At 46.6% G+C, this 14,127-nt stretch overlaps 1 protein-coding gene across 1 annotated transcript; it reads right to left on the bottom strand.

Moving 5' to 3' along the window:
• Window positions 1-8: 8 nt before the first annotated feature.
• CRABP1 (cellular retinoic acid binding protein 1) lies at window positions 9-11,808 on the bottom strand. The gene is made up of 4 exons (XM_081170722.1): window positions 11,485-11,808; window positions 9,460-9,638; window positions 6,454-6,567; window positions 9-374 (listed from the first exon to the last, which is right to left on the bottom strand). Exons 1-4 carry the CDS (start codon window positions 11,552-11,554, stop codon window positions 324-326), a joined length of 414 nt encoding a protein of 137 aa, XP_081026848.1. The 5' UTR covers window positions 11,555-11,808; the 3' UTR covers window positions 9-323.
• Between the last annotated feature and the right edge of the window lie 2,319 nt (window positions 11,809-14,127).

Below are 14,127 nucleotides of genomic sequence, written 5' to 3' on the forward strand. Positions count from 1 at the left end.
ATTGGGCATTATGTTCAATAAATTTAATTACTGCTCAAATCATACAAATTTGTAAACTACAAAACACAAAGTAAAAGAATGGAAAAGAGATGAGGAGCACACAGAGAAACACAATTCTAATGGGACTAGGGTTTGTAATCAGAGTGAAAAGCCCAAGGCATGGGCTGGTCGACTGGGATTCAAGATGACATGTATGGTCACGTACGAGGCTGCTCTGTAGGCCACACACAGGGATGTTTACTGCACAGGATTTCTCTCACACAACATCTGCTTGTTAATCCATCTCTTCATCCCCCCACCCGCTCGATGGTGGCTGGTACTTTTCACTCTCTTACGTAAATTCTTGTGCATACGACATCATCTGCACCAAAAGTCTGGAGGGGAACAGAAAAAGTGACACAAAAGCAAGCAAATCAGACAGCAGAAAGGGTGCAAGACTCCCTCTGTTATCATAGAATCATAGAATCATAGAGTTGGAAGAGACCACAAGGGCCATCGAGTCCAACCCCCTGCCAAGCAGGAAACACCATCAGAGCACTCCTGACATATGGTTGTCAAGCCTCTGCTTAAAGACCTCCAAAGTAGGAGACTCCACCACACTCCTTGGCAGCAAATTCCACTGTCAAACAGCTCTTACTGTCAGGAAGTTCTTCCTAATGTTTAGGTAGAATCTTCTTTCTTGTAGTTTGGATCCATTGCTCCGTGTCCGCTTCTCTGGAGCAGCAGAAAACAACCTTTCTCCCTCCTCTATGTGACATCCTTTTATATATTTGAACATGGCTATCATATCACCCCTTAACCTCCTCTTCTCCAGGCTAAACATGCCCAGCTCCCTTAGCCGTTCCTCATAAGGCATCGTTTCCAGGCCTAGGAAGTGGCAGGGTGTTGCTCTCTTGCTTTGGGTAGTGACCTGGATTGGGCCCAGAGGGACTGGGCCACAAGGATAGGCAAGAGCAATGAGGAAAAGGGGGGGGGTCTGCTCAGAAAGGGCAAGGAATGATAGCAGCATCATTGTCTGCTCCCCATTAGAAAAACACAGAATTAGGACCTCTTAGAGAGATCTGACTAACACCTGGGTTTAATGGGCAGTATTCAACTTAAGTTTTACTCAGAGTAGACCAATTGCAATTAATGAAGATGGCTAGGTTGGGTCCATTAATTTAAGTAGGGTGACTGAGTAAAATTTAGTTGAATGCCACCCAGAATTTTCAGGCATGGACCAGCTACTACTGTGTGTTTTTCTCAGTCATCTTGAGGGCAACTTGAAACCTCCTCCCTCTCCCTTTATTTCTTTCTGTCTTTCATAGAAAAATAATGGTGCTGTGAAAACACAGCACTACAACAATATCAATGAAAGCATCAACAGCATATTAGCAAACTTGTTAAAAACAAGTGCAAACCCCCAAGACCTCTCTGAAGAGCACAGTTTTTAAAAGGAAGCAGGGAAGATTCCCACTTGGCAAGGAGTTCCACAGGGCAGGACCTGCCACATGAAAGACTCAGCCCCTGACAAGGGCCCACTGAAGTCAGGTGCCTGGAAAACGACCATCGGAAGTTCTTAAGATTGGCTAGATGCCAGCACACTCCATGGCTGCTACATCAAGAAGAAGAAGAAGAAGAAGAGTTTGGATTTGATATCCCGCCTTTCATTCCCCTTCAGGAGTCTCAAAGCGGCTAACAATCTCCTTTCCCTTCCTCCCCCACAACAAACACTCTGTGAGGTGGGTGGGGCTGAGAGACTTCAAAGAAGTGTGACTGGCCCAAGGTCACCCAGCAGCTGCATGTGGAGGAGCGGAGACGCGAACCCGGTTACCCAGATTACGTGACTACCGCTCTTAACCACTACACCACACTGACTCTCAAGAAGAGTTCTCAGGGACCCCGAAGCCGACACCCTATTTTGTAATGTTTTGAGTGACCTAATAAAGGTATTGCATTGATGTGGATCTGGGATAACGTGTTGCCTGAATATGGATTTTTCAATTTGCCAGCATGGCTACTTCTGCTTTTTATATCATCCTTAAGATTGTTGTGGGTGGGTGGGTGTGGAAATGTTCAAGGGATTAGGGTTGGGCTCAGCTGAGACAAAGTCTGAAAAGTCACAGCCACTGGAGATCAAAGCTTCTAAACTGTGTGTTGAACCTTCTCACCAGCCGCGTTCAATTTCACAATTCTACAATGCCATTTATAAAAATGTTCACTCATTCATCCGTGCCCCACAGCTCACTGGCTTTAATCAGCTGAGGCATGGTTTTTTTCCCCTCAGGGAGAGAGAGAGGAGGGGGCTTATGAATCTTTCTTTCAAACTGCTCAAAAGCCTCTGGATTTGGATGATAATTGATTTGGAGATACCTTTCTTCCCCCTTGGTGTGATCTGTGAACTATGCAAAATTTGTCTTCAGGCTGCTTTCATCAGGAAAGTAAAGGATGAAAACAGGGTCCTCAGTGAAAATGATGGTTCTACCAAAATTTTTCTTTTTGTTTCAGACTATACCCATCTGTATTTCAACTGAGAATTTTTTTAAAAGGCAAAAGATGATAGTAAACTTTGTACACCAGGGTAAAAGACCCAGATTACAATTAGCTGTGCTCTATCTGCAGTCTGGGGTGGGGGTAGGGAGCTTGCTCTACCTCATTTATAAAAATGTCATATTCAAAATGCAATTGGAATAATACACAACACAAATGAGAAACTAAGGCAGCAAATGGAGTTTGATAGAAATATATAGAGTACTGAGTCTACCGTGTTTAATACATAATAAAAACATTTTTGATTCTCTAATAAATCCATGCACAAATTCAGCTCTGAAAGCAAGAAGATGTGGGCACCTTCATTAACTCCCTCGGTCTCTCCATTGATACCTTTTGTACTGCACCCAATTTTGATACAACAGGAAAAGACTGTTATTCAGAAATGGAGAGAGAAAGACCTTTATTAACTAATTTATTTATTTGAAAATGCTTCAGCTAACAAACAACGAGAAAAATGGGAACAGCTTTATGGTCAATGAATAAAGTATTTCATATCAAACCAAAATTAAAGCGCATGCCACAAGACCTTTAACATCCTTTGAATTTTTTTATTTTATGTATGTATGTATGTATGTATGTATGTATACTCTATCAAATAATTAATGAGTTAGCAATTGGAGGATGCAACTCCGTGAAACAACAAAGAGAATCTGATCCAGGGATAGAGATTGCAGAGGTGGATTGGTATAATTTGTGGGCTAAATCATGAAGGTACATTCTTTCACCTTTGATGGACATGCCCAAGGATTAAGACATTCTGGGAGATGATTTATAACGAAATGAAAAAGGTATTCAAATATACCTTCCTGAAGAAACCAGAGGCCTTTCTCCTGGGCATGGTCAGCCAAATGGTGCCAAAGAAGGATAGAACTTTTTTTATGTATGCAACAACAGCAGCAAGAATACAGTGGTGCCTCGCAAGACGAAATTAATTCGTTCCGCGAGTTTTGTCGTCTTGCGATTTTTGTCGTCTTGTGAAGCACGGTGTCGGGAAAGTTTTGGAAAAGCTTCAAAAATCACCAAAGTCTTTAAAAACCTCAAAAAAGGCTACCACACCGCGTTCTATGAGTTGCTCCTCGAAGTCAAGTCGCAACTGTATTAATGGTGTTAAGAAAACGGAAACAAACTTGCAAGATGTTTCCGTCTTGCGAAGCAAGCCCATAGGGAAAATCGTCTTGCGAAGCAGCTCAAAAAACAAAAAAACCCTTTCGTCTTGCGAGTTTTTTGTCTTGTGAGGCGTTTGTCTTGCGAGGTACCACTGTACTTATTGCGAAGTATTGGAAGACACAAGATTTACCCACCCAGGAAGAATGGCAGATGAAGTTGATGGACTATATGGAACTGGCGGAAATGACTGGCAGAATCTGAGACCAGGGAGAAGAGTTGGTGGAAGAAGACTGGAAAAAGTTTAAAGACTATTTACAGAAATACTGTAAAATTAATGAATGTTAGAAAAATGTTGGAATGAAGTTATATGGCTTTAGTAGAAATATTATAATATTATAATATAATATTATTATTATATTATAAAGGAAAAAATAAGGTTAGAATGTGTCAAGATAATTATAGGATAGAAAACAGAGGAAGATGGAAAGGAATTGCTGAAACAATTAACAGAAGTGGAATACAAAAAGGGAGGTGTGAGGAGGTTGTTGAAATAAGTGAATGAAAGATAAGATATTGAAATTGTTTGATGTGTTTTAAACGGTTTTTGTTTTGTTTTGTTAGTTTAATGTGTTAGTGTTATGTAGTGTCTTTGTATTGTATTGTCTTTTTTCTTTTTCTTTCTTTTTTTGTTGTGTTTAAATTGTTGGAAAAGTAATAAATATTATTATTATTATTATTTTAAAAAAATTGTGGGCTAAATCAGTTTCAACTTGGATACATTTAAATTACTACACCATTACGGTGTAGTTATATTAATAAAACTACCCCACCATTGTGCTGGAGAGGCTGCAATAGTATAGGTACCACACTTCACATGTGGTGGATGTGTGAACATAGAAAGCCCTCCTGGCAGAGGGGATTTACAGAAATAAGCTGTAACATGTGGAATGTACTTCAAGTTTGGGATTGTTAACTATTTTTTAAAGGGCAATCTGAACTTTGTTATGAAGAACTAATTATTTTTCTTTTAATAGCGGCACGCCTACTAGAGGCACAGAATTGGAAAGGATTGAACCATCTCTGGATCTCTCATTATTGCTGTATTGGTAAAATTAACAAAGAGATTACATGCACTGAATAATACAAATTATGTAGACAATTGACATTCTTTTATAAAACACCTTACTGATAACCCTGAAGAATAGCAACTACCAAAATCACAGATTGGACTTTGGCAAAATTTAACTAAATCAATCCATTCTGAAGGGAGAAGTGGGGAGAGTTGGGATTTTGTTTTTGTATTCCCCCCACGCCTCTTTTTTGTGGTTGTTACATATTGGAAATTAATAAAACTATTTTTTTAAAAAATGAACAAACTGCAAAATTTGGCTTCAGGCTGCTTTCATCAGGAAAGTAAAGTTGGTGTGTGTAGTGGGTGGGGAAGGAGAACTTATTTGTAATTTATCTAAGGAAACATTCAATATTCAAATACCTGGCAGCCTGTGGTAGTTTCTTTCCTGTGCTACTTGAGACCAATTTACCTACAAGGTGGCCTTGCCCCCACATTTGCCCACTCAGGTGCTTCAGTCAGTGGCATTAGCATTCCTGCAGGTGACACATAATACCTGTTCCTGCGAATCTTTTATTGTGGCAGCGCCTACACATTGGAACTCCCTGCCTATTGATTTTAGGCAGGCACCTTCACTGTATTCTTTTTGGCGCTTGCCTGCTGATGCTTGTTTAGGTGCTTAGAAATGCTGGTGTGAATTTTAATGTTTTCATATTAAAACTTTTTGTATGTTTTATTGTTGTAAATTGCTCTTGTTTTTAGTGTAGATTGTTTTAAGGGTGTTTTTCTTTTCAGTCAAGTGGCATATAACTTTTATGAAATAAATAAATAAAAATCCGCAAAAACTCCCTCTCCCAAAGGTTTTAGATTTCTATGGCTGACACAGAAGTTGCAAGAGCAGAGCTTCTAAGGACCTGGGAGGTTCGCCTGAGTCCTTTGCTCCTCCTCAACCACAGCATTTTTCTGATGCAGCACTTGTGGTGGGGTGTGTGGATGTGGGTGTGTGGGTGGGTGTAGGCTGAGGTTCCTTTGGCTTTTACCTAAGACCAAACTCCCTGCCAGAAGTCGTCCAGCAGGAGTCAGTCCTGCTTTTCATTTTGGAATCTTTTATCAACAACTGTGCAGACAATTTTTTTAATATTTTTTTTTTTGCAATCTAACTTTTTAACCAACCTCCCCCCCTTGCTGTATTTCTGATGTTTTTATGGCTGTTGTATTGTGTCTGAATGCTGTACTCTGCCTTGTTATATTTTTTTATGAAAGTGAGGCTTGTAAATATTTTAAGTAAATAAGTAAAGTGGAGGTTAGGACTGAAGATCTTGAGAGACATGACAGAGCCACTTCTAATGCAGAGGGTTCTGGGTCTGGTTTTTTTTTACAACAAAGGGTATTCTGTAGGTGAGGGGAGCGGGACTCCCGCCATTCCCTACTGGGCTGACCCTGGGTTTGGTGGGTCCCTTGGCAAAAGACTTTCATGTTAATTACCCCCCCCCCAAAAAAAAAAATGCAGTATTGCTCCAAGACATTATGATGCCCTTTCAATTTTGTTGGACTCCAACTTCCATTACCCCTGACCATTAGTCATGCTGGCTGGGGCTGATGGGAATTGGGGTCCACCAGCATCTGGAGGGTCACACATTTCCCATCAGTGCATGAATACAATAGGGGAAAGGGGGCTTCTCTATGTACCAGGAAAGCCCACCCTTACCATCGAGACCCAACCCTGTAAAATTAAAATTTCTTACCAAAATCAGCTCCTCTCCAGCCAGTTCTCTCGTCCAGTATGTTTTGGGGCCTTCTCCCTCCAGAAGAGTTTGTTTGCAATAGATCTTGTTTTCAGTCTCCCAAGTGGCTAAACTCTGCAAGCAAAGAGTACCCCCACACACAATATGCACATCCGGGGGGGGGGGATTAGCTGCATTATTTCATGACAAGCCTAAAGAATCCAGATTAAACAGCATTGTCTTCTCAATCTTCATCTTGCCCCCATCAAAGTCTCAATGCTACCTTCCCTCGCGGAAACTGGATGTCATCCATTTCGTAGTTGCTCATTTGTGATGCCAAAACAGTTCTGCGGGCTTCCATCTGCTCAGTCAGAGAGTGACAGAGGCGCCACTACCAGCTGAATGAAACAGATTTGGGGTGGGCTTTGGTTTGGTCTGATATGTTTGCAGATGTGAAGGTCACCTGGCCAGGCCCACACCAGAGCAAGGGACCCACTGCCCATATCCTAGAGCTGTTCTTCCTCCTTGCTACGGTTCACCTGTGCTATGCATGCAGGTGAGAGTGAACAGAGCAAGGAAAAGGCTTCACTTGCCAGGACTTCCCTTCCCAAGCAGTGCAGCAGATTGGTCACAGAGGGCACTCCTGATCCATTTAACTATTTTTTCCTTTGGTAGTGCAATTGGTAGGTGCATGGGACCAAACTGGATTGGACCCCTCTACCCACCCGCTTGCCAGGGTAGGGTTCTAATCAGCCTTCCAAAACTATTCACACACATATACACCCCAACCAAGGTGGAAATTGAGGAGGGGCAGAGCCCAGAAGAAGAGGCTTGGGGGTCAGCTAGGAAGCCCCCAAGTGCAGCAGCCTGGAGGTTGTCTTTCCCTGCCCTAAAGGCCACCAGTCACCTCACGCCACTCAAACCACTAGACAGCCAGCAATTCAAAGTGGTGGGTGCAGAGGGCTGGATAAACAGTCCCAAAAACCAGGCAAAATTTCTTTGTGTAAACAGCCAAAGCAGAGAAATGGTAGCAAATGGCCTCTTGTATGTCAGGATCCATGAGGAGCCATCCACTTTCCCTAACGGCTATTATTGTCACTATTTTGTACCTCTCAACTTGACTCCACGAAAGGCTAACACCAGAAGGAAAGGAATTTCTGATTAACAAACAAGAGACAACAATGGGAGGGGCGAGGCGGGGGGGCCTGGGGGTAGCAATGCCTTTGTCCTAATATTCATGGGACACTTTGCTGCTGAGGAAACTAGAACAAAATGCAGGGCGGTGTGATCCAGGCTCATCAATTCAAGGCTATAAAAGATAACAGGATGTTCTCCCCCCCCCAAAACACAAAAGAGAAAGTGGGGCTGTGGGGACTTGCCTCCCCCAACAAAATATTTGAGGGGGCTGGGCCCATCAAAATGCACATCAAAATGTAGCAGCCTGAGGATGTAATACTTTTCTGGAATAAGAAATGCTCTGGACTGGAGAGATCCCAATCAGCAATGCCTTTATGGTCCTTAATTGCCCCTGGAATCAGGATGATCTCTCAGAAATCTGTCCCAACTCTCTAAAGGACCCATCTTATGTGGCTGATGGCAAGAGCAAGGAACCCCTGGATTAGGGTTGGAAGGGACCCCAAGGGTCATCTAGTCCTCCCCCCATGATGATGTTGATTGATTTTGGCAGCATAGTGTTGGACTGCATGCCAACTCTTGTTGGCATCGGTCTGTCTCAAGAGGCAAATGAGGGCATCTCCGAGGGTGAAGTCACATCACTGCCTCAGCAGCACTGAAGGTGGGGGGCAAGCCTGGGCAGGGCGTCTGGAGGTCCTGGACTGCCCAGATGACAAGACGCCTCTCAGCTTTGCATATATGTCATCTTTCCTCCCAGGTGGTGTGCTTGGTTCTCCCCCTCTTCATTTGACCCCCACAATAACCCTGTGAGGTAGGTTAGCAAAGAGGCAGTGAACAGTCTCTACTAGTCTGCTGGGAACACGATTAATGCATTAGGCCCAGAAAATCACGTCAGCACCCCACAATCAGAGTAAGCCCTGATGGAAAGAGCCAGAGCTTGTTTTCCACCTCTGAAAGCCAGCTCAGAATTGCATCTCTGTTTATACATTAATACATGACATTTGAGTCATAAAATCATAGTTCTTGGGGTACCTCCCAACACTGCAATTCTAAGGTAGGATTGTTGTTTGAGTGTCCTGCTGGGAGCTCAGCCTAACCTACATCACAGGGTTGTTGTGAGGGTAAAATGGGGAGTGGCAACAACCACGTATACCACCTTGAGGTCCTTGGAGGTAAGGTGGGATAAGAATGTGATAACGAATAAATGAATAGCAGAGTATCCTGCCTTCTGGGCAGTGGGCCCAACTCTGTGGAACTGCCTCCTGTTACAAATCAGGAAGGCATTGTCCCTGCTGAGTTCCAGATGTTCAGAGGAGGGCCGGCCCATCCTGTTTGGCCACCTGAGGCGAAAGGGGAATGTGCCCCCGTGCCCCCCCACTTTTGTTGTCACCAGAACACACCCACCCTTGCCAGTCTGTTCTGCAAGGCACTGCCGCTTGCCTTCTCTGCCCCAGGGGAGGGGAGATGAGCAGCAACACCCCAGGGGTTGGGCTCCTCTGGTGCCTCTGCTGCCTGAGGAAGGAGCTTCACACCCACCTCAGGGGTGGGCCAGTTCTGGTCAGGTGGAAATGGCTCGATTTCAGGTGGGTTTTGCCCTGTGACTATTGTTTCAGCATGTCTATTCTCTGACGTTTTAACCTGTTTTAAATGGTGCGCTTTGCATGTTTTTTTTCTTACCTGCAAGCCGCTTTGAGTCCTAGGCTGCTGCTAAATCAACCATTGAATAATCATTTGTGTTTTTAATAGTGTTTTTGATTGTTGCACACTGCCCTGAAGTTTTATGAGATGGTGGTATAGGATTACTTTTATAGTGAAATAAATTGATAGAGTGGGGAAACAGAGTACAAAATCCTTAAATGAATAAGGCAGTAACACACAGAGGTTATTTATTACCCGACACTTCCTCCCATCCACGGTTTCTTCCTCGAAGCTCTCGCCAACTTTGAAGTTAATCTCGGTGGTGCGGACGGTGGTGGAGGTCTTAATGTAGAACTGGTCCCCCTCCTGGCGGATCTCCACATGTGGTTTCGAGGCAGCAGCTACAGCTACTTTCCTGAGCATGGCGTTGACCCCTGGGCAAAAACCAAGGAGGAGGAACCATGATGCTGAACACAAAGTTAACTGCCGAAAGGACATAAGACAACCACGAAGAGCCTGCTGGGTCAGGAGGGCAACCCAGATGATTAAGGGTCTTGACACCAGGCCTTATGAGGAATGGTCGAGGGAGTTGGGTGTGTTTAGCTCAGAGGAGAGGAGACTGAGAAGTGACAGGATAGCCAGCCTCAAATATCTGAAGTCCTGTCACACAGAAGAAGGAGCAAGCTTGTTTTCTCCTGCTCTGGAGGGGAGGACCCAAACCAATGGATTCAAATGACAAGGAAGGAGATCCCAACTGAACATCAGAAAGAACTTTCTGACAATAAAAGCTGTTTGACAATGGAGTGGACTCCCTGGGAAAGTGGGGGGCTCTCCTTCCTTGGAGGTTTTCAAACAGGGGTTGGGGCATCTGCTAGGAATTCTTTAGTTATGATTCCTGCATTGAAGGGGGTTGGACTAGATGACCCTTGGCTCTTCCTTCCAACCCTACACAGAGGCCAGCCGGATGCCTCTCTGGGGGAAACCCACAAGAGTGCTCTCTCCTCCCCTGTGGTTTCCAGCAACTGGCATCCAGAAGCACCGCTGCTTCCGACCCTGTCAGACCCCTGGTTCATCTTGCTCAGTACTGCATGCATTGACTGGCAGCAGCTCTCTGGGGTTCCAGGCAGGAAGTCTCTCGCCGCCCTCTCTGGTGATGCTGGGGACTGAGCCTGCAAACTTCTGCCTGCCAAGCAGGTACTTTAAGGCTTAACTAGGGCCCTTCCCCAATGGCTTGCGAGCAGAGGCTGTGGACATGGGGGTTGGGGAAAGTGGGGATGGGGCAGACATGTAATTCAGTCCACCTCTTAAGGCCAACCGCCTTAATTCCCATTTTCCGAAACAATACAAGAACCACAGCACAAGCAATCCTTGGGAATCCGCACTGTGGTTCTCTGGACTGGGGATTTGAACCTAAAGAGGTGGATCCCAGAGTCCAGTGTGTGTAAAAAAGGCATGTATTCAGGTATCTAATATACAAAAAGGCATTGTACGAAGGGAAATTGCTTTGCAAGAATAGCATAGAGTCATGAGTATACTAGGAGAAAGTCACAGTAAAAAAAGGATGAATTTTCAAGATGACTTTTTTTTAAAAAAAAATGTGGAAATGTGAAGTTAAGAGTGGAAAAACCGAGAGAAACAAAAATTGTCAGATCCGCCCATTCGCAGGAGTAAGTCTCAACGTGTTCATGTAAACGTTGCAAGAACACAGGCTCAGCCTGCCCCCCTTTCTAAAACGATCCCCAAAGAGAGAGAGGGAGAGAGAACCCCCCCGCGCGCTGATTTCCCCCCTGAGCCCCTCCCCGCTCACATTTACTTGAGAGTAAGCCCCGGTGAGCACAGCGGCGATCCTTCTGAGTAAACTCGCCTCAACCCACCGCGTTCACCTTCTACCTGGGAGTAAAGCCCCACGGGGCGTGGCAGCTACTCTCCCCGACCGGGGAGCGAGATAGTCCGGATCCGATGCCGCGCTCCCGGACGCGGGGAGACCCGGAACCCGGCGGCCACGAGGAGGGACGCCCGAGGAAACGGGAGGATCCGGCCGCAATCTGGCGCGCGCTCCAGTTGCGTCCCGCTCTCCACTGCGCCGCTGACTCCCGTGTAAACGTGTGCACGAGGGTCCGCCTGGCCGGTGACCTGGGGGCGGTGTTTTGGGGGTGGGGGGAATGGGTGAGCCCCTCCGCCCCCTGGAGTCCCCCGGCCAAGCCTCTCCCGGCCCCCCGGCCCCTCCAAGCGCTGCCGGAGCGCCGGGCGCAGCGGCCAAGGCTGCCCTTCCTTGCTCACCCAAGACTTTGAGGAGCTCGTCGAAATTCTCGCTGTTCTTCATCTTCCAAGTGCCGGAGAAGTTGGGCATCGCTGGGGAAGAAGCTGCCCCGGAGACCCGACGACGAAGGAGGGGAAGGGCAGGCGAGCGAGGCAGGCAGGCAGGCAGGCAGCGTCGGGCGCTTCTCTCTCTCTCTCTCTCTCTCTCTCTCTCTCTCTCTCTCTCTCTCTCTCTCTGTCTGTCTGAGTGTCTCCCTCTCTCTCTGCCTCTCTCCCTCTTCTGTGCAGGCACCTTGCGAGGTGGCCAAGTGTCTCTGCGCTTTCCCCGCCTCTCCGCTCTGCCCACCCCCCCGCTCTCCCCCAGGGAGCCTCCCGTCCACCCATCCATCTGCCTCTTCTCTCCCCTCACCCCCCATCCATCACCCACCTACCCACCCGCAGCCTTCCTCCTCCGTTCCCAGAAGCACCCACCCCATCCATCATCCCTTGCCCCTCGCCATTCGGGCAGCCAGCCTGCGCGCGGGAGCTGCCGCCTGAGGGTTCCCCGAAAGGAGAGTCGCTCGCTCCTCTCCAGCACCCGCCCCCCCCCCGCCAATCGTGGCTTCCTTTGCAGCTGGGAGACCGAGGCAGGGAGGTTCGGGAGCCGAGGGGAAGCCACTATCCAGGGGCAGGAGAGGTGGGTGTCTGCCCTCCCCCTCCCCAAGGACTGGACCATGGATGCCGAGAGATGCCACGAACTTCGTTTTAACCTTGTATTTTATTCTGTGAAGCGCCCTGAGATCTTGTGATGAAGGGCGGTATATAAATAAAATAAAAGTAAGGGCAGTGTATACTTCTGATTATCAGGTGCTGTGAATGGCGACTGTGGAGCTGCCCCTTCGCTCAGGTCCCGCTCCTTGGCCCGCTCGGATCCAGCAGGGCTCTTCCCATAGAAGGCTATAGGGGTGGATTGCCAAACCTACATTATCAGTTTATTGTTCTAGCCAAAGGCCATGACAAATACACAACACCAGTACTAATAAAACAACCTCGTAAGTGCTGCCTCCGGCACTGTTTTTGCTGTTGTTTTTGCACCGTGTGCAGTGGCGTAGCGTGGGGGGTGCAGGGGGGGCCGGCCGCACCGGCCGCAACATCTGGGGGGGCGTGCTCGCACTCGCAGCTCTCTGCCCCCTGCTAAAATCCACGGGTTAGGGGGCGCAAATTACTTGCCCCGGGTGCTGACAACCCACGCTACGCCACTGAGCGTGTGCAGCACCAGAGTGACCTCCCCAGGCCACCAGACCCTCCCGCCAGCCTCACTGTCCAAAGGAAAGCAGAGCAAGATGTTGGGCACCCGCTTGGCTGCAGGAGTTGCTGGAAGGAAGCGTACAAGGCGCCATCCAACCTTCTTAGGGACGCCATTCCAGATTTCACAGGGTTTACCTCTTAGGCTTTTCTTCTCCTGAAGATCTCCTGCCAAGCAGCAGGTGCAGATTTTTCCTTGGGTTTACTCCCAAAGCCTTTCTCATGAATGAGTATAGCTGCAAGGCAGCAGAGGTTTAGGATCAAAGTTTTCCTTCTGCCCCTCTCTTCCCTCTACAGCATGGGCAGAAACCGCCTGCCCCTCCTCCCATCAATCCTCTGGAGCCTGTCTTCACACACAAAGGAAGCCCTTACATCACTGAAGGTCTGAGACCCATCAGCTCCCCTCACCTGGATTAGCTAGCCAGACAACGCCGTTTCCCAGGGTGTGGCTGCTGACAGCTTTAGGAGCCACAGGTGAGCTAAGTGCAGGGCAGGAGCCAAAGGTGGACAAACTACCCCAAGAATGAGCACAATGTCAGAGATACTGCCCGTCCCCTAACACACCAAAAAATATAGATCATGATATATCCATAATATGAGCCAACATCCAGGATGTAAGACAGAGGTTGCCAGAGACACCAACAAACTCAAATAAATGAAACCTCTGAACCACCACCACAATATATAGTAATTTTACCTAACTCCTTTTCCTGTGTGTTTTTGTTTGTTTGTTTTTTTGCAGTCAGTGCTTAGAGGGCCATTCTCTGTGTTATGAAGCTATTATTGTCACCCCCCCCCCCCAAAATGGACCATTTCTGCCAGGGTGTACCTGCTTGCTTTTGTGAACATAGGTTTCAGAAAGCAATCTCTTGGGTCAGGCTAACAGATGTTGAGTGATGTGTTCTACCTGAGGTTGACCCCAAATGCAATGTCTGCCTGCATATGGAACCTTCTTGTAGAAACCATCCAAGACTGCAATAGGCATGACTTGGAAGCACAACTCAATAAAGGCATTTCTTAAGGAAGCAGCTGAGAGTTTGGTCAGATAACTAGCTCCAAAATACTCTCAATAATGGATAACATGGGGGGAAATTTGATGTTTCTGTTTAGTTACAGATTCCATCTGGATTCTATCCAGAAGAGCCAATACCTTAGTTGACATTTATTCAAGAGCAAGGCAGAGTTCAGTTATGGAAAGCTGTTATGGAAAGCTCCTATGGTTTTCTGTGCTTTGACTTTCACTGCCTCCGTATAACACTTCCCAGAGAGGCATTCATTAAAGAGTACACCCAGTTATTTAAATGAGTGAATTTATTCTATAGGCTGCTGATCCATGTCTGCCAAAAATGAAGAACTTTGTCATAGAGCAATTTATAGATA

Source organism: Podarcis bocagei, assembly GCF_964188305.1.
Source record: "Podarcis bocagei genome assembly, chromosome: 14".
NCBI classification, from domain to species: Eukaryota; Metazoa; Chordata; class Lepidosauria; order Squamata; family Lacertidae; genus Podarcis; species Podarcis bocagei.

Excerpts from the sequence above, each read along its gene's own strand:
- CRABP1 (XM_081170722.1), bottom strand. The coding sequence starts at position 11,554 with ATGCCCAACTTCTCCGGCACTTGGAAGATGAAGAACAGCGAGAATTTC. Across the intron at positions 6,568-9,459 it reads TGGATGGGAGGAAGTGTCGG|AGTTTAGCCACTTGGGAGAC; the intron begins GTAATAAATAAC and ends CTTTGCTTGCAG. Across the intron at positions 375-6,453 it reads CTGGAGAGGAGCTGATTTTG|ACTTTTGGTGCAGATGATGT; the intron begins GTAAGAAATTTT and ends GTTCCCCTCCAG.